Below are 20,213 nucleotides of genomic sequence, written 5' to 3'. Positions count from 1 at the left end.
CTCGGGCTGGCGCTCGGGCTGGCGCTGGCGCTGGCGCTGGCGCGGGCCAAGCCCACGGTGCGCAAGGAGCGCGTGCTGCGCCCCGACTCCGAGCTGGGCGCGCGGCCGCCCGAGGACAACGGCAGCTTCCAGTACGACCACGAGGCCTTCCTGGGCCGCGAGGACGCGCGCGGCTTCGACCAGCTCAGCCCGGAGGAGAGCAGGGCCCGGCTGGGGTGAGGGGCGCGGGGCACCGCAGGCCGGGGCAGGTCGTGTCCGTGCGGCGGGAACGCGGGAGGGGCCTGCCTGCCTGCCTGCCTGCCTGCCTGCCTGCGGCTTCTCTCGCATCCCCAGGACTCGGAGTTTAGGACGCTTTTCCAGGCTCTCAAGCGCAGGAATACAGGAGGGGAAGAGAAAGGGGGGCCGAGACTGGGCGGCGTCCTATGCCCAGTGGGTGGGACGGGACTTAGCGCGAGGGCGGTCCTGGGGCCGGCGGCTGGCGCACCCACCAGAGCCCTCCGGGTTCTGCCCCAGCAGATGCCCGGCCAGAGTGCTGTGGTGGGTGAGGAACTCGGCTGTGGGGTGGGAGCCAATCCTGGGGAGCAGCATTTGGGAAGCCCCCACTGCTCCTCCCCAGAGGCGACTGGGCACGCAGCTGTGATCCAGGTCCGCCTCAGAGCAGGACCTGCGTGGGCTGCCACGGAGGCAGCCTTGGAGGGACTCGCGCTTCCGGAGCCCACCTGGGGCAGAGGGACTTCCTGTCCCTTCCCGTTCCGCAGTAAGACAGGACACAGCCTCCCACTCACGGGCGCCCAAGGCCCAGTGGTCCCTGCACCGGAGGTGAATGACACTGTGGGCGGGGCACCACCTGCCTCCTGAGATACAGAGGGGCCTGAGTGCTCGCACAAGCACCTTTTGTTGGGCCGAGTTCTTTCTCTCTTTGGAACTCTCAACAAGGGGGCCATTGACAGCCCGCCTGCAGGCCTGGGAGGCTGACTGACCTCTGCCTAGTGTCAGGGAGCAGGGCCTCCAGCTTTGGTCCTGCGGCGTCCTGGGCATCGTGGTGACAGACTGATAGCAGCAGGTGCCAGCCCCCGGCCTGGGCGGGTCTCGGGCTGGAGCACTGACACCCCCACTCGTTCTCTGGGGTGGCCCCTGTGTGGCACTGGTTCTGACCCTGCGCTCGGCGCCTGGATCCCTCGGTGGAGGTGGAGATAGGAGGCCTCCACGTTGCTGCTGTGAGAGCGGTAGGGGACAGTGCGGCCAGCACGGGCTCAGGCCGGAGAGCAGGGCTGGGTGTCCCCGGACCTGAGCCTGGGCACCACACAGAAGGTGCCGGCTTTCTGAAGACAGCATCCTCTTGGCAGAGGGTGGAGCTCACAGAGGGCCGGAGCTCTTTGGGTGGGCAGGGAGGAAGACATGAAGGGGTGAGGGGAGACCAAGGCAGAGCAGGGAGCCCAAGAGATGGAGACTGGGTGCCCTTCTGAATGTGGGCTCCAGACGTGCTAGGGAAGGCAGCCTGGTCCTAGGGAGGCTAAGGCAGGATGACCACCACAAGTTCCAGGTGAGGTTGGGATACAGAGTGATTCAAGGCCAGGCTGAACTACATAGAGAGACCCTGTCTCCAGAAACCAAAATAAAAGTGTCAGCAGTAATAATGACGATAATGAAGTAGTTGGATTACGTCAGGGAAGACACACGGGCTTCATCTTCCAGACAGGTCACTAGGATCCATTGGTGCTGTCTGACTCCTGAGCACAGTGAGAGGCCACGATCGATTAGCAATGTCTGCCACTGGTGCCTGCAGACTGTGGGGCAAAGCAGATTGTCCAGGATGCTTGTGGGTTCTACTTCAAAGCTTACGTGTCTTGGGGTGTGACTTCCATGGTGTGCTGGACCACGATCCCATGGCCTTGATAACAGCGTTTGTGGTGCCTTGTCTCCCACAGGAAGATCGTTGACCGAATTGACAGTGATGGGGATGGTTTCGTCACCACCGAGGAGTTGAAAGTCTGGATCAAACGGGTGCAGAAAAGGTACATCTACGACAATGTCGCCAAGGTCTGGAAGGACTACGACAGGGATAAGGACGGCAAGATCTCCTGGGAGGAGTACAAGCAGGCCACCTACGGCTACTATCTGGGTGAGAGGCGCTGAGGGCTCCTCGTCCCGATGGGCCACATCGCCACCCTCGAATAACGCAGGTGTGCGGCAGCCCCTCTGCTGAGTACAGAGGTTGAAGCCGTCTGAGGGGAAGGAGCTGGGGGCTCGCAGGTGCTGTGGGTCACTGCCCACTGAGCGTGCACTCTGGTGCCCCTAGGGAAGAGTGAGGAAGAGGTCTGTCTGTGGCACCGTGTCCCATCACTGCGGCACTTGTGTGGCAAGGATGGAGGGTCCTGGCGCAGCCAGGGTGGGCTTCCTGCTGGAGGGTGCCTTGGGAGCTGGGCCTCACGGATGCATTTGTAGTGCAGAAAGCTGTTGTGGAGCTGAGGGGCAGCGCACTGAGTGCTGGGCTGGGCTGGATGGGGCAGCTCCGGGCCGAGGGAGGAAGGCAGGGCGCAAGCTGGTTGGGTGCCCAGGGAGCGAGGGCACAGGTCTGAGGAGGATGAGGGCACTGGGCCAGGGCTGTGATGGCGACATCTGGGAGCCCATGTGTGTTCTGGAGCAGAGAGTGGTAAGGCGAAAGTGGAGGCCCAAGCACTCGCCACATGCATGCACACCAAGGCGCACACAGCACAGGGCATCTGTGGGGTCTGAGGCAGCCCCTGAGCCAGTGCAGTCTGCATCCCTGTGAGCCACTGGAGCTGCTGGTAGGGTGGCAGATGCAGCTCCCTGGAAGTGCTGTCCTAAAGGACTCAGTGGGTCAGGGCTTTCTTTGCATCTGACCGCTCCATTGGCCTGGAAGGGGTGAGCTGGGAGTGAGGGCGGGATGGGGCTGTTCAGCTGCAGGCTGAGCCTCTCCTCACCCCTCGCCTGCAGGGAACCCTGAGGAGCTCCAGGACAGCTCCGATCACCACACCTTCAAGAAGATGCTGCCCCGGGATGAGAGGAGGTTCAAGGCGGCGGACCTGGATGGGGATCTGACAGCCACCCGGGAGGAGTTCACTGCTTTCCTGCACCCTGAGGAGTTTGAGCACATGAAAGAAATTGTGGTTTTGGTGAGGACCACGGAGAACTGGGGCTGGGAGAAGACGGCCGTGAGATGTCTCTCCTATCGCCTTGTCCTTTCGCTGCAGGGGAGGCAGGGTATGGGCGCTGTCTGTGCAGGAAGCCGGAGCTGAGTGAGCTCTGTGACCACAGCCTGGGCCGTGCGCACCCCGTGCCATTGGAGCCGCTTTCTGTGCACATCCCGCTATGGGCATCCAGCTTGTGGGCCTTGGGGGAGCTTGCTTCTGAACTCTGTCCTATACCAGGCTGCCTCTGTCGTGGGCTCAGCCACTTTGCAGCTCAGGGTCACCCTGGTGGCAGCCAGATGACCAATGAAGGAAGTGGAGGGCATGGAGGGCCAGGAAAGACATGGCCCTCCACGAGGAGGCTGCAGACACAGGCCTGCACATGTGTGCAGGTGTGGCTGGTGCCGAGGGCAGCCTCCTGGCCTTTGGCTATGAGGGAGCTAGAAGTGGGTTCTGAAGTGAGAGGCTGAAGTTCAACTCATGGCAGGGAGTGCCTCAGTGCTTCGAGGGTGGCTCTGCCCAGGGCCCGAATGCCTGCATTTTCTACAAACTATGGCCTGCGTCCTGGCCTGCCTTACTCAGCCCCTGGGGGTGGGTGGGGGACACCTGGCCTGCCACTGCTTCTGCCCCGGCCACGGAGACCCTAAAGCGCTGGCTCCAGGACTCTGTCCCCACCCCAGCTGTGTTTAGCCGCCTGCGTGCCTTTCAGAGCAGCTCTGCTGTTGGTCAGCTGTAAGATTTCCAGAGTCTGCCACAGTAAGTCCAGGATGGAATACATTCAAGAAGCAGTTTTGCTTTTCTGTTTTTAACAGTCTCACATTTCACGTCTCTGATATGAGCTCAGCGGTCCTGGCCCAGCCCTGGACTGTCTTTGTGTCATCGCCTAATCTGGGGGTTCTCATACTCGATTCCTGGAGGGCCCCTGGCTCCCCCTGGGGTGTCTGGTTGGTGGGGGCGGTGTGGGCAGCTTCCTAACAGAACCCCAGGCCTCTGGGTTAATGACGTAGGAGAGGGGATGCAGGGAGGAAAGAGACTACCTTTTAGAGATGGACAAGGCGGAGAGCTGGATGTCACAGGCTGCTGGACCAAGGGCGACAGGGGCTCGGGTCTCCTTGGAGCATGGGGCTGTCTTGCTTCCTGTATCCCCTTCGTTTCCCAGGAAACCCTAGAGGACATCGACAAGAACGGGGATGGCTTTGTGGACCAGGACGAGTACATAGGTGAGTGCTGGCCCTTCGGCTGGCCTGGGCAATGCCCATGCACCCTGCGCTGGTGCTGCCCCTGCTGGGGGCGACAGTGGGGCTCTTTCACCACGCTGCACTTTGGACTCACCCTCAGTGGTGACCGGTGGAGCTTCTGCTGCCCACTCGGAGTTCTGTTCACTTCTGGGGAACAAGCCCGGGCCCCATCTCTCACTGAAGTAACTAAAATGGCCAAGGCGGCCCTGGCTTTGGAGTGACCATGTGCCAATGGCTGTCAGCCACCTGTCACACGGCAGCACAGTTCCCCTTGCTGTATGCAGCGGTGGATGCATGCAAGGGTGACCGACTGATGAAAGAGGCTGACTGCATGTGCTGCTGGGCCCTCCAGACTGCACGGCTGTGGTGTGTGTGGTGGCCACTCCGGGAACTATGCCTGACAGAGGCTCTTTCCTGTGTGGGAGGGAGGAGGGTACTGCGCCTCTAGACTACACTCGGAGCCACCTTCAGCAGGGCTGTGTGTGACTGCGCAGTGGATGGGCTGTGGCCATCCCGGGTGGGCAGCAGCCTTCTCTTCAGGTAGATGTGGCAGAGCGCTGGAGCTGGAAGGCCCTGCCGGAAGGACCCTGGTGTCCGCGCTGCTGCCATGCAGCCCTGGAGAGTGGCCTCACTCTGCGCTGAGGACGCCACCTGCAAGATGGGAATAAGCAGCGTCCAGGGCAGGGTTGGGCGGTGCTCAGAATAACTAATGCGTGGGGTGTCGTATGTGTAGGGAGGACCACGGCCTCTGTGTGGCCACCTTGTGGCCAGGAGTCTCTTCGCAGCCTGTCCTTCTACCCCCAGGGTGGACCCTGTGTGGAGGCTTTCTTAAGCTATTTTCGGCCTTGAAGCTTTATTACAAAGAGCTTTCCCCAAATTGAAACTTTGTTTACAAAGTGTGTTTTCTGCATTGAAGCCTTGCTAGTAGGCAGGCCTCGGGTCTGAGCTGCCTCCTGGCCACTCTTTCCCGGGACCAGGTGAGGAAGCTGTCTGCACTCTTTCTGACCCTGCGCAGTATAAGGCCGGGTGGGGCTGTACCTTGCGGGCTGTGTGAGGAGCAAATGAGATGGGATGTGTGTACCTAGGACCCGACAGAAGCAGCCACAGTGGTGGACACGTGGTGACAGCCACAGTGGGAAGCCGAGTGCCCAGGTCCCGCAGCCCCAGGATCAGCCTGTGGGGGTTCGAGCCACAGCCTCATACCCTGGTCAGTGTAATGGGAGTCTAAGTAACCACCTGGGAAGAGGAAATGGGCGGGCTCTAGCTTGCCTGCGCCATGGAAGGCACTCAAAGGGTGATTATTACCAGTTTTCACCTGAAGCCGCGAGGCAGGTAGCAGAGGCTTCCACAGAAATAGCCCACGGTCTTCATAGTGACCCTGGGATTTATCAGGGCTTACCTGCGTTCCACAGGCAAGCTTCAAGCTCCGTCTTAGAACCAGGCCACCTAATCCCGGCCACCGCCTAAGTCGAGAGCTAGAGCCCTCTTCCTCTTTCTTTCTCAGTGCATTCTTGCAGTGCGTCATCGCACTGGTCTTAGAGTTGGCATGTGGGGCAACGCATCTCAATTCTTGCTCTTTTCCTTTTGTGTCCCTTCCCTGCCCCTTCCTCCCTCTATCCATCTCTCCATCCCTGTCCCTTTTGGAAGAGCCGTCTCCCTATTTCTTATCGTCTGACTTTCTTTTTTTAAATTATTTATGCTCTGGGTTTCTCAGATGGGAGAAGCCATGTGGCATTTCAGCCTGTGTGTCTGGTTTGTGTCACCTGGCACTGTCCTGCAAATGACTCGAGGTTGTCTTGTATGACAGAGCAGTGCTCCACTGTGTCCCAAGCTCAGGCCTGAGGCCTTCCCGGCAGATGGGCCTTATCATCCCAGACCTGGCCTCCTGATTGGTTATCCCCTTTCCAGAAACACGGGGTCCTCCTCTGGTGGCTGTCCCTTTCCTGGCCACCCTCCATAACCAGAGCACCCTTTCTTGTAGCTGACATGTTTTCCCACGAGGATGGTGGCCCTGAGCCAGATTGGGTCTTGTCGGAACGAGAGCAGTTTGGTGAGTTCCGGGACCTGAACAAGGATGGGAAGCTGGACAGGGATGAGATCCGCCACTGGATCCTTCCCCAGGATTACGACCACGCACAGGCCGAGGCACGACACCTGCTGTATGAGTCCGACAAGAACAAGGTAGCCCAGGGCTCTGAGGCATGGGTGTAGGGTTGGGGTTGGTGCTTCCTGGGTGACCACAGGGCTGGGGCCGAGTCCCCATTCTGGAGACCCCAGCTTGAGCCAAACCCAGAGCACCCTTGGGCCCACAGATGCACTTGGCCACCCTGCTGGTGGCAGGCCAGGTAGTTTGGGGGTAGGGCACTGGCGTTAGGAAGCCTCCACCTGTCCAGGATGTGGGTATCTCCCCAGCTTGGAGCAGAGGAGACCCCGCCTGTCCCCGGTGGCCCAACACAGGCTGTGTTCATAAATAGGCAAACCAGCAGGGCTGTGACAGAGCTCTGGTGTGAGTGCTTGCCCAGCCTGATGTGGCTCAGCCCTGTCCCCAAAAGAGAGAGAAGAGAAAAACCTCAATAAGGAAAGAGCCCCGCCCCGCCTACTCGGCTAATAGCCCAGCTCCCTGTGTCAGCAGATGGGCAGCTGGCGTGGTGGCCATGGGAGAGACTTCCCCGGGCCCACTGCAGGTGGCCGCCCTGCTGGAGGTCGTTTGGGGACTGTGACTTCCAAGTTACTGACCCTGCAAGACGCTTCCCCAGGGTAGAGCTCCGCAGGCAGCATGGTAGGCAGAGAAGGAGCCGGGGCTGCTGAGTTGCGTGGTATTAGGAATGGAGACTGAAAGTAAGGTTCAGGGTGTCCCTGACCACCTCTTCCCTCTCCGGAAGGACGAGAAGCTCACCAAGGAGGAAATCCTGGACAACTGGAACATGTTCGTGGGCAGCCAGGCCACCAACTATGGCGAGGACCTCACAAAGAGCCACGATGAGCTCTGAGGCCCACTGGGCCTGTGCCGTTCTGGGCAGTGGCCGCCGTGCTCGACTTACGTGCCTGAGTCCCCAGCAGAGTGAGTCTGTGCCTCAGAGTGGGGTAAAAACCATTTCTCACTCAGTACTGACTAGAAGATGGTCAGCACTATTTTTTTCAGTGTGATTCAAAGCACATTAAAATCCTGCTAGATGGCCAGGATCTGTTATGGGGATCCCCAGCGATGGCACGCGTTTTTCAGGTTTTCTTTTTCTGCTAAGTTTAGATGAGAGGGAATAGGACTAGGGAAAGCCCAGTTACCAGGAGCTGATGGCTGCGCCCGCAGGCAGAGCGTGCTGCCAGTGTGAGCTGTCAGGCCTGCTCTACTTGCCATTGTTAAGCTGCGGGCCGGGCAAGTTCTGAGGCCCGAAGGCGGGTCGTCCTCGGTAGGCTTACGGTGGAGCAAGCCGATGACCCATGTTCCTCCTTTTCCTTTGTCCTCAGAGCTAATACTGTAATCACCTATGAAATTCTTTTCTGTACAGACCTGCTAAGGTACACGATTGACCCGCATCTTTGTGGTTTTTGTGGGTTTTTTTGCTTTTATAAGAAACAATCATGAAAGATAATGTGAACGAGAAAGGAATTTTACAGGTTGTTAAAAAAAAAATAAAAGCATGTCATGCCCCAAAGAACAGTAGGACACTGGTGAACACTTTCCATATACCTGAGAACGTTTTCTTCACCTGTGCAGCAGGCAGGCCTGAAACAGTGGCTAGAATGATCCATCCCCTCAAGATCCTGGGTCCCAGGGAGGCCATGCGGAGCACGCAGATCCCAGCCTCTGGGACCCTGACTCGGGCCTGCTGCAGGGTTGCCTTTGTCAAGGCCTGCCGTTGGTGGGACAGGCAGAAACCATGGGTACAGGCTGATGTTACACCTTCTGAGGAGGGAGGGAAGGAAATAAAGGACCTGCTTGAGGCCCTCTCCAGCGTCCTGTGGTGTGTCACCTCCAGAGCCTCCTTTGTGACCTCATAGCTCGTGTATCCATCATGGTGGGGTGTCATGGGTCAGAGTACAAAGGCTCTGGGATATTTTAGGTCCAGCTACTCGGCTGCCCAGGACAGATCCTTTTAGAGATCTAGTGCGCATGCGCCAAGTGTCCATTCTCTGCACTGAGCTTGCATTCGCCCAACCCCTTCTGGACAGGTTTCCACAGCAGCATCCAGATTCCTCTACGCCTGGGGACCCGGGCCCACTCGGTCTGTAGCAGCGGCCTCGTACCCGCCTCCTCTCCCCCTGGCTCCACCAACTCTGGTCCTGTCAAGGGCAGGAGAGGCCTCCCATCCACTCTACGTTTTCTGGGTCTCGCTGGCTCTTCCTGGGCCTTGTGGACACCACTCTGAGCCCTCACCTACGCCCTCTCTTGTGCCCCTGCTCTGCTTCCTTCCTGGCATGACCACTTCTGTCTGCTCCCTGTGCTGTGCCCATCCAGATCTCTCAGTGGCTGGCTAGCAGTGGCAGAAACAACTGTGGTTGCTGAGGCCAGAGTCTGAAATCACAGTCGTGGCCTGCGCTCCCACCCAAGGCCCTGGGAGAACCTTCCTGCCTGCCCTCCAGTCTCTGGGGTCCTTATGCCACGGTGTGGTCACTGTTGTCTCTTCCCATCCTCACGTGGATGTGGCCTCTGCCTGGAGTCTCTGCGCGCTGTGCCTCTTACCAGGACTTGCTGGTGTGGGTGCTGCTGCGGGGCCTGGGAGGGGCCCCTGTTGGGGTTGGGGCACACCTGCCAGTCTTCTCTGGTCGCACTCGCTCTCTGGGGCTTGGGAGGCGTGCGTCTTGGGAAGGGCCCCCACACTTCCCACCAAGCCACCCTGTGCTCTTTGTGCCTGCTTGCCCAGCGCCTGGAGCTGAGGGCCGTGAGCACAGAGCCACTGCTTGCCTTGCCTCTTGCTGGTTTCCAAGGCCTGGCCTAGGATGGCGGACCCAAATCAGCACTGGGTCGTCATGTGCTGAGCACAGGCAGGGCAGGGGCTTTAAGAAGAAGAACATTGGTCATCCTATGAAAACGGAAGTGTGTCCAAGCAGTGTGGTTGAGGTTCTGTGGTGACGACATGGCCGCGCCAGACCCCAGGCCAGGAGTCCCTGCTCTCCGAGACCTCCAGAACCTGGCAGGAATCTGCTCGGAATGTCTGCTGTTTGTGTTTTCTGTTTCTTTACTCATGCACAGCATAGATTCTGTGGCCAGGAAGTGAGAATGATTCTCTTTACCTAGCAATAGATGGAAGTCTTTTTCTTTAAGCAATAAAATTCTATCTTTGAGAAATGTGAGCATATCAGGCAACCTAATTGCAAGTATAACACTTCAGTGAGGTCCTAACATTGTTTTTCCCTGCAAAAGAGAAGCCGTACGTGGTAGGACCCGAGATGTATTTGGAGCATTAAGATTTTCCTTCCAAGTCAGTGCACATAAAGAGAGTAATCCACAGAGAGACGAGAGCTTCCAGGGCTGAATTTAACACTATTTAAAGAAAGAAAACCTTGGCCAGGGGATAGAACTGCTAACATGGTGATTCGTAAAACCTCGGATTTCTAATGAGGTCTGACTGTTGCAAGGAAAACATATTTTGTTTCTAGGTAACATTTCAAGTCTGATTACGAACAAATGTTACAAAATTGATCTGTAACGGGAAATACCATCACGTCACAAGGCATTATCCAGTGCTTAGTGTGACTGAGCGCGCACCGCCGGGAGCCCTGTCCTGTCTCTTGAGGCGCAGGCTCCCATGTGTACGGCAGCTTCCGGATGAGCGCGAGCGGAGGGAGACACGGTGAGCGCAGTAGCGACCTCTGAAGAGCCCTTCACCCGCCCAGGCAGTGGCTCCCTCATGTCACCCGAGAGCAGGAGCAGGGAGCTGTGGCGCAGAGCGAGGCGGCACGACTCGGGAAGCGAGTCTGGATTTACTCTGCCACCTCCTAGTAAAATCCTGGCTTTCTCTGCGGTCTTAAAATAAGTTTACGGGGCTGGAATTCCCATTGGGATCTAGAAGGCACGGGGATAGTCACTGCGCTGGCTCAGCCGAGGCCCTAAATATCTGAGCACCAGCAGGGCGCCGTCATCATTGCTCACATTCGGGGATTTCCAGGAACTGAGGTTGTTTCTGAAGAAGCCACCTCACCCCCTGGGGGCTCAGCTCCGACAGGAAGCAGCCCCCGCCCACGCACCACCACCCCCTACATACCCCCGCCCACGCACCCTGTGTCCATAACTTCTATGTGTAAAATAGGTGGCAGTGCCTGGCTGCTCAAGATGAATGTGACCCCCACCTCCCGTGTTCTCTTGCCACGGAGGTGTGCGGAGATCTACCATATGCAAGCTCTTCGTGTCTGCCAGGGTCAGTTTGAAGCCAGGCCAGGACAGTGCCAGGTGGACCCCTGCGGGGCCTGCACCTACAAGCCAGCATAAACCGGGTTCTGCTCTGGCAGCCTGCACCTCGGGTGCAAAGTAGTAGAGACTTAGTTTTTGCTTTTTCGACATCACCCGTGGGCTTGGCGGCAGTGACACAGGAATCAGCAGCAAATTGCCACACCCACCCAGCCACACTGGGTCCCTGGACAACACCTGGGGTCACAGCGCACCTTTCACCCATGTCAGGGGAGGGGGACAGCCACGCAGCTCATCTGGAGGTGGTGCTGACGACCTTGCCACGGGGCACTTGTGTAGCGCACAGGGGCATTTGGATCACTGTCCTGCACACTTGGGAATCTAGAGAGACTCCCTCCATTGTTCCTTGCCTCTGCACATCTTTGTGGAGCCTGCAGGTCCAGGGTTCAAGGGCTTTGCTGGCTCTGGGCCAGGGCCACCCTTCTGGCTAGGCTCCATGTCACGCCAGGATTCAGGGCTTCACACTCAGGTTGCCCTAAGCCTCTTCCAGGACATGGGCAGCCTCCTCCACAGAGGACAGGCAGAAGAGCAGGGCATGCAATTCTTGTGCTGAGAGACCCCTGTGGGCCTAGCCCGGCAGCGGCCAGGGGCTAATTCTTCCCTCCAGAGTGCACGTGCCAGAGCCTACACCCCAGGGTGTGGCCATGGGAGCTACCTTTGTGCAGGGTAAGGGGACACCTTGGCCTGGTCTCGGGTCCATCTCCTCATCAGCCAGGTGTGGACCTAGCCAGGAGGCCCACCTGGAGCGGAGAGCAGCCTGTCTTCCTCTGCGTGGGAGTGTGGGCTGTGAGCCCTGGGAGGCCGTGAGGCCATGCTTCTCAGCAGCTAACACGGTGCCTAGAATCAGAAGACTCTGCTCAAGAGTCCTCTTTATCTACTGTGCAGGCAGCTCCACGGGGCAGGGCCAAGTCCCCCTGGGGCTGGGCTCCCCCCCCCCAAGGAGTCCCTGTTGTCGCTGCCGTCTTTGAAGCTTCTGGCTGGGAGGAGGCCGAGGTCACAGGGGACACAGCATGGGACCTAGCTGCAAATGCACCCTTGGGACAAAGAAAAGGCTGCTTTCACAGCACAGAGTGCCAACAGCGCCCTCAGCATGGCAGAAGGGGAGTGCCAGACACACTGGGGGAACCCACACTCCCCAAGCTCAGCTCTTCTCGGGGAGGCTGATAAGTCAGGGGCTCGCGGGTCAGTCATCACGAACCCCACTGTGGGAACGCAGCCGGCTGGTATCCAGGCCCCAGTGCCTGGCTGGGACTCTGCTTGTTCCAGGGTACAGGAACCATCTCTGGCCCAATGACTTCAGTGGCACCAAGGGCCTCCTGAATGTGGTAGGCGAGTCATCAGCTTCCCTGGCTTCAGCTCCTGTGCAGGTCTGACATTCATGGCTGGAGTCCCCACCCCACAGGTCAGCAGGGAAGATCGCTCTGCTGGGGGTTGCCATTGTCTTGTGACACCACCTGGAATCTGCCCATGTCACCTGTGGGCACCTGAGGCGTGTCACTCCAGCACAGGGAAAGCACCCCATGGAAAGGCTTCTGCCCAGCAGGTGCCACAGGGTGAGGCCACATCTACTGCACAAGAGCAGAGCTGCAAAGCTCTGGAAAGACTGGCTGCTTTTTGCTTTCATGGATGTTCCAAATCAAACATGATTTGCCTTTGAAATAAGAAAAATGGTATTTTTAAATGAATGAGTGAATTTTATTCTAAGAAGTTTCTTTTCTTTTTTGTTTCCTGTATTTTAGGGAAGGGTTTACAGTGGCTTACTGCTAGATTGGCCTCCTAGTGATTCTCCTGTTTACAGCCTCCCAAGTGCTGGGATTATAGGCATGCGCCACCATGCCCAGTCTCAATCTCCCTCTCGGGGGCCTGCTCATTAATTAGCTCAAGTGTTTAAGTGTCTGGTGAAACAAAGCAGTCAGGCTCAGGATAGGATACTGGGGTTCGATCCCCTCATCCTCTGAAGGCATCCTGAGCGGTCCAAAAAAAAAAAAAAAAAAAAAAAGCCCTTCTATCAATCACCTTCTCAGGGTGACCTGGGGGCGGGGCTGGCACTGCAGGCCCAGGGATCAAAACCTGCCCCCTACACCTGCTTGTGGGTGCTTTAATCCACTGAGCTATTTGGCCAGTTCTAACAAGTTTCAAAAGCTGAGTGAGAGTGTCTGTGTGCTCCCACCCTGTGACAAACACCTCAGCCACAAAGAGGCTCATCAGAGTCACGCAGAATGGAGGTACGTAGGCCAAGGTCCAGGCACCAGCAGGCAGAGCAGCTACATGCAGCGAGCTCCCCCGCTGGTGGAACAGCCCCATACTGGCCTGGTCATGGATAGGTTGACCCTGCCTCTGGGAGCCTTCTCTAAGGTGACTCAGACAGTGGAGCACACAGAGGCGTTCCCCGAAGACACATCCCCCAGCTGAGAGTGTCTTCAGGCGGTGGCAGGGTTGGAGTGCCCCCTGCTTATTTTCTGAGCCTGGGTCCTTCTCAACAGGCTGCCCTTTAGAGAGTGGACATCGGAGAAACCGAGTGTCTCTCCACAGGAGAGTGACGATCCTCGGGCCACTGGCTTTCTGTGCGAGCCTGGGTGCAAGCATTTGAATGACTGAGATGCAGGGCCGTAGTCCACATAGCCACCCCTGCATGCAGCTTCCAAAGCTGCACCCCGGACACCACAGCCACACCCACCAGCCCCTCACCAGCCTGGGTGCTGGCGAGCTGACATGGGCCCCTCGTGAAGTTTTCCTGATCAGCTTTTCTTTTGCATTTTACTTTTTATCAAAGCCTATGAGTCTGAGAGTTGCCAGAACACTTTCTAGCTGTTACGTGGCTGTTGCGTTGCCAGCGTCCAGTGAGAGTTCTTAGTCATTGTTGCTGTTGTTATTATTGTTTGCGGCACCAAGGATGGAACTCAGGGCCTTGCACTTGCCAGGCAAGCGCTTATTCTGCTGAGCGATCTTCCTGGCCCCTAGTGGGAGTTCTGAGGCTGTGTTCATTTGTACACCACTTTCAGTGCAGCCTGTTAGATGCCCAGCTCTCTAGTTTGGGGCGCGCTCCCCGGAAGTTGTGCGCTTAGTGACAGGCTCCGCCCTAGTGTAATTTGCTGCATCATTGTGGTGGTCATCCAACACGGCTAACGCCTTTAAACAACACTGCATCTTCCCAGTGACAACTTCCTCCTCCTTCTCACTCCAGCCCTGGATACGATCTCCTCTCACCTTTCCCACCCACACAGGAGAGACCGTGTCATCCCCTGACATGCAATTGAAACTGACCCTCTAACTACCCCAACACAAGTCCATAAGAGTCTCAGCTTTCTTTGTCTCGGGTCGGACCATCTCCCCATCTGCCCTCGACCCTCTCTGTTTCTTTAGAATTAATAAAGGCTTCTTCTATCTTTCCTGTCCCTTTATGGGCCCCCTGAAAAAACTACCACTGAGCATCCTCTGGGGCCCTGTCAGGGCCGGGGAGGTTTTGGTAAGAATCCCCAAGGTGCTCAAGGCATGGCTTTGGAGGGGATTGTGGACCTCTCTTCACTTATTCTTTTTGGATTTGAAAAAAAAAAAAAAAAACCCGAAACTTTCATTGTCCTTAGTAAACATTTGCAGAGCGTGATGGTCACAGGCCCTGCAGGGCCTGGACATGACCCTGCTGAGGTTTGTTTGTTTAGTTTTTGAGACAGGGTCTCGCTACGTAGCCCAGGCTGGCCTTGCGCTCACTTTGTAGCCCAGGCTGGTCTGCAATGATCCTGCTGCCTCAGACTCCCGAGTGCTGGGGTTATAGGCGTGTCCTACCATGTCCCGTGCTCTGAATGCCTTTTAAGTCTCCTTGCCGCCTACCTCCATCTCTTGGCCCCTTCTCTTTTGCAAAAGATGTGACTCCCTGCTTCCTGTTGTCTACCCTTCATTTTGCCCTTTAAATGATTTATACTTTTGATTTCTCTTGTCAGAAAAGTCTGAATGCTGGTTTATTTCTCTTAACGCTGTGGTCTGAAAAGCACATCCACTTCCCTACACGTGACTCCAGTGTCCCCTTCTTTGTGACAGAGTAGTACTCTCTGTCCCTTCTCTTCCTTTCTGCTCGTTGGCCTAGGAGCCAGTGGTTTTGCTTCACGGCATGTCCACCCCCATGCCGGAGCCACAGACACCTGGCTCACCCGGACACAGACAGGAACCTCCACGCCCTCTTTCATCTGGAATGAAATTCTCTGGGGTATTTCATTGCAGTGTTGTGGAGCCCATGTGCACACCACAGGTCCATCCTCCGGCCGGTGAGTCCTGACCCGGAAGTCCTTGATGGGCAGTGGACATGTCCTGCCCCCTCCCCGAAAGATGGCCCTAGTGCCCGCCCGGTTGCAAAGGAGAGGAGCATCAGGCTGCCCGGGCCTTCCCCTCCTCCTCGCCCGCCTCTCTTCCCTCCTCAGTACACCCTAACTGCACAGTCTGCATTTCCACAGGAGCTGACATGGGAGAGGATGGGGACTGCTTTCCTCAGAGAGGCAACTGTCATCAGATGCGCTCCCTGTGATGTCTGAAAGCCCAGGTCAGAGCAGGGGACCCTCTGTCATGCGAGTGGGGGAGATCTTCCAGGAGGAGCAGTTACACAGACCAGTGTGAAAGGCAGGAAATGGCAGGTCCAGAGGCCACAGGAGGGCACACACTGGGAGGCAACAGCCGCCACCATGTGGCCCAGAGGCGGAGGGAGCAGGGAGGAGAGGCAGAGCCAGCCCCCTGCTGCACCTTGCTAAAGAGCTGGGACTTCATCCTGGGTGACCAGAAGCCCAAAGGCACGTGCAAGGGAGGCATTCCAAAGACAAGGCTTAAGGGCCCCAAGGGACCGTGGGTTCCGGGGGGACAAGAATGTCTGGAGGCAATGCTGCAGGCTTGAGGAGGCCTGGGCTAGGGAAGCGGGCAGCACGGGAACACCCGGGAGAGCCCTGGGTGGGCTTGGGAGAGCTGCTGGCAGATTCCACAATCAGCTGGCAGAGACCTGGAGGTCATCGAGCCTGGCCATGCGTGTGTGCGATCTGAAGGGGACATCTGGAAATAAACCCCAACACTCATCATCAAAACCTTTTTATTGCAACTTCTAGCCTTTTTGTTTTTGCTTGTGGGCTAGAGATTGAACCCAGCGCCTCTCACACACTAGCTAAGTCAGTTCTCTGCCACCGAGCTGTGTCCTTAGGTCCTGCAACAGCTTCTAAATCAGCAGAGCCAGTGCAGCCAGGCAGCATGGCACCCCGTGCAGAGAGGCTCGGGGAGCAGCTGAGTAGGACAGCGACGCGCATGCTGCGGAAAGGCAGGCTGGGGGGCCGAGAGGTGCAGAGCAGAAGGGACCCAGGCGAGAGTGGCTGACTGATGCTGTCCCTGCGCCACCAGCCCTCCTCAGGCTCAGGACCCTGCCGTGGTGACAGTGGAGGAGAGGCCTCTGCTGCTGCTGCCTCCTCCTTCCCCTCTTCTTTCTTCTCCTCCCTCTCCTCCCTCTCCTCCCCTCCTTCCCCCTCCTCCCCCCTCCCCCCCCTTGGGTGGTGACGCCATGGGGTCTTCACGGTAGAGGGGCCTTGCTCTGGGCAGACCCTGCCTCTGTCCCTGTCACCGCCCATACCGCCTGAGCTGTCCAGGGCCTAGGGAGTGAGATTTCAGGTGTCGAGGTACCAAGCATTTGAGCGCGTTCTTCAGACCTGACGGTTGTGGGTCGTGCAGATGAAGGCGTTCGCGAACAGCTTCTCCGCTGCTTCGCCTCGCCTCCGGCGGGCAGGAGATGGCGCCGACCGAGGCAGAGAGGGACGTTCTCGGACAGCTTCAGGTTTCCAACAGTGAAAGTGACTTGATTTTCTTTAATTGGTTTCTTTTATTATTGTCCTCACTTAACTTTTGAGTGTGTTTGGCTGTATTTACAGGCCAAGGGGAATGGTGGGTAGGAAGGAAAATTCTCGGGCCTGGAGTCCAGCACGGAGCTGGACTGAGGAGATGGCTGAGAAGCTCTGCCCCGAGTGTGTTCACTTTGCCACTCGGCAGTAAGCCGGCTCCAAACTCATGATACTTCTAGAGTGGCCACCGGCTCACACAGAAGGAGCGGGCCACTGAGCCACGGAGCCTGTGCCAGCTCCCACGGAGGAAGCACCCCAGGGCAACTGCAGCCTCGTGCAGGCCTCGGGTGCCCAGGTGGGCGGCAACAACGAGAAAGTCCTCTGCTGCCATCAGGAGAAGCCCCTTCCTGCCACGAGGTTCTCACCGGGAGCTGGTCCTGGTAAGTCAGCGTCAGAGTAAACAGGACACCAGCATTCCTCCAGGGTCACAACCAGAGCAAGCCGGCTGTGCACATCTGTGTGCAGAAACTGGACACAGGGTCTGAGGAGAAGCCCAGGACCAGAAGATGAAGGCCAGGGATGATTCCTGAAAGCATTTTGAGTAAGCACGGGAGAGCGTGGCTTTCTGCTGACAAGCAGGAAACACAGCCACTAGAGGGCGGGGTGCTGGTGCAGTCACCCAGCAGAATCAGCCACGGAGGTGGCGCCAGGACCCACTGGCTGGATGTGAGCCGGCTCCACGCCCTCAGGAGCGCTGCTCCCCGGGGCACAGAGTTTAGACAAAGTCTTTGGATGGGGCTCTTGCTGCGCAGCTGCTTGGGGGTCCCGACGGCTCCCGGGGCCTGCTGGAGCAGGTGGGAAGCAGACTTTTGTTGAGTACAGCTAAGGCTGCCCTGCAGCTTGCTTGCTTTAACCCTGACCCACCACGGAGCTGCTTCCATGCTACAGCACAGAGGCCCTCATCAAGACTGCCCATCGGGCCCTGTTGGGGGCAGTTTCACAAGCCTCTTTTGTTTTAAACTATTTTCAAACTCAGAGCAGTCTGCAGGAGTAGCACAGCAGACTCCTGCGTGTCTTCTGCAGAACCATCCCTTCGCAAGGTCTCGTGCAAGTGCGCTTTGTCCGTCACTGTTTCTGAGCTGTATGAGAGTAACACTTCCATTTCTACAAGCTCCTGCTTCCTGAGGAGGGCTAGTCTCCGCTGCGACCACCTTGCAGTGGTTACACTCAGAAAACGCTGCAAACACCTGTGTGCTCTTCAGCGCCAACTGTACCTCATAAGGACTGGTTGCATTTGCTGGTTGTCTTGATAAGGTGCTTTAACAGGAAAGCAAAGAGCTCTTTTTCCACGCAGTGTCAAACCGGGGGTGTACCACACTTACTTGTCGTGGCTCTTCATTGCCCCTAACCTAAACATTTCCTTTGGCTTTATCTTTACGACACTGACTTTTTTTTTTTTTTTTTTTTTTTTAACAAGGCGGGCGGCAAAGGCGGCCGGACACATTGGATAGTTCCTGATGCGATACCAAGGTCTCTATCTACACTAAAGCCTGCAGGTACCTATCCACACGGCTCTCTGCACATCTGGAAAAATCCAAAAGGGCTCCCAGGCACATAGACAGGCTGTGAAATAGCTATGCCGCAGCGTGTATGTCGCTGGACATCTACAGGGACAAAGGCACCACGCACAGCACAGACCGCTCGCAATAAGGACGCTGAAAGGAAGAAGCCAGATTTTAAAGTGCACGCCTCAAGGTTTCAGATGCACAACTCCTCGGAATGGCGAACTATGTCTGGAGAAAGCAAGTGGATCTGCAGCCCCAGGACGGGCAGGAGCAGGAGGGAGGGGTCCCCAGCGGTGCTGAAAGCGCAGGGAGGTGCTGTCCCGCTGCGGTGCTGGCTTTGTGAGCGCGTGAGTGTGCCCACACTCAGCGCATCGCACACCCGAAGTGTGCACGAGTGTCTGCCAGAAAGAACACGAGGAGGAAAACACACCAGTAGTTTAACAAATGAACCAGTCTCCGAACAGAACTAGTTTCTGCAGGGTTAATGCTCACGCTGTTTTTCTTTGTGTTTTCCTGAATTTCCTCATTTCTGAAATGAACATGCTAATCTGTCGAGGTCACAAAAGTACTTTAGTGTGGAAAAAATAATCGGGTGAGAGATGCAAAGACAGTAATCTGCACATCTGAGCCTGAAAAGACCTGTGCGGGAGGAAAGTCAAGTAGATGGACTTCTCCGATGAGCAAAGATGCCCTGTTCTTCCCAAGCCAACAGGCTGGAAGGCCCCATGAGAGGGCTTGCACGGGCTGCGGGGAGCACACATCTAAAGCTGAGGCGACCTGCGGACCTGGCCCCATGGCAGCAGGGTCATCACCTGCTGTTGGTCCAGCTCCAGGGCTCTCCCAGCTCAGGAGGGACGGACAGACACCACAAGAGGAGAGACCCACCCCACGCAGCAGCCCAGGCTGAGCTGTCCCTGGTGTCAGGGCGGTAGTCCTGAAGCTCACCCGAGACCGTGAGGATCAAGGCCGGCCCCGCTCTGCGTGTCCTCAAGAGAGCAGGTCAGGCCACATCAGACACGGCCCTCCATCCGACCGAACATGGTCAAGGAAATGTGGGCTGTGCGGGCTGAGGGCAGGCTCTAAATTATACTCATGGTAAAGGGGAGTTTTAAAGAGCTTCCAGGACACTCGTTTAATCCCCTAAGATGATATAGTATTTGCAAGAGTAGCAAGTGCTTTAATTATTTGAATATCAAAGACATCAGGCTTATCAAATGTTTTATGTTCATTTATACAACCAAAAGTGAGGAAACATTGGTGACCACAGCCGGTGCTGGAGCTTGGGACACCAGGAGCTGGCCCAGCCTGACGTGGAAGCTCTCCTCTGGAGCCCAGGGCATCTTCACGGGCCAGTGTCAGCCTGAGAGGGACAGAAGGAGCCAGAAGAAGCCACAGAGGACAAAGCCCTGGCACGAGGTCCTCAGGGGATGCGGGCTCCCTGGTTAAATGGGGGGACACTCTAGGCAGAGAGGCCAAGGAAAGGGGACCCCTTGGTAAAGGCCGAGAGTTCTGAGGGGATGGAGAACAGGATGCTCCGAGGGGTCAGGCCTGGGAAGATGGTGGCCACCATCAGGCTGGAGCCAGGGGACGTGTGTGGGTTGCGACCCAGAAGCTATAACCAGATGTGCTGGCTTGAGGGAGGAAGAGTGGCCCGCAGGCCTCTGGAGCTCCCAGGCTGAGCCCAATTGGGCTCAAGGAGGCTGGGCTCGGGACCTGGCAGCTCCTGTGCCCCACCCTGGTCTTCATTCATCTCTCTGCAGCTGTTTTATATTAGTTGGAAGTTTTAGTCCCAAGTGAAAGAGGTCCCAGAAAATGGTTCAGGCGGGGAAGGGAACGTGTGGCTCTCGAAAGTGGGGTTTCGCCACATATGCTAGCATGGTGGTCCTTGAGGACTAGAAGCAAGGTCAAGCCAGTCAGTCACCAGAGGACAAATGCCACATGGGTCCACTAACGTGGGGCTTCTACAGCAGAAAATTCCAGGCTTCATCTTCAGAAGCCTCTGTTTACACAGTGGCAAAGATGGTGGCCCTCATCTTACATCATCTGCAGAGCCG

General features: G+C 57.1%; 1 protein-coding gene across 1 annotated transcript in view; it reads left to right on the top strand.

The window, feature by feature from the left end:
• The window catches only part of Rcn1 (reticulocalbin 1), a 34,071-nt gene extending 25,733 nt beyond the window's left edge, over window positions 1–8,338 (top strand). The window contains exons 8-13 of the mRNA XM_012516149.2: window positions 5–215; window positions 1,929–2,122; window positions 2,959–3,137; window positions 4,312–4,372; window positions 6,372–6,571; window positions 7,273–8,338. Of these exons, the coding sequence (XP_012371603.1) occupies window positions 5–215; window positions 1,929–2,122; window positions 2,959–3,137; window positions 4,312–4,372; window positions 6,372–6,571; window positions 7,273–7,380 (953 nt within the window). The 3' untranslated portion in view covers window positions 7,381–8,338. The remainder of the gene's footprint in view (window positions 1–4; window positions 216–1,928; window positions 2,123–2,958; window positions 3,138–4,311; window positions 4,373–6,371; window positions 6,572–7,272) is intronic.
• The last annotated feature ends 11,875 nt before the right edge of the window (window positions 8,339–20,213 follow it).

This window comes from Octodon degus, unplaced genomic scaffold (genome assembly GCF_000260255.1).
Source record: "Octodon degus isolate 3935 unplaced genomic scaffold, OctDeg1.0 scaffold00093, whole genome shotgun sequence".
In the NCBI taxonomy this organism is placed as follows: domain Eukaryota; kingdom Metazoa; phylum Chordata; class Mammalia; order Rodentia; family Octodontidae; genus Octodon; species Octodon degus.
This window is presented reverse-complemented; position numbering and strand designations above follow the sequence as displayed.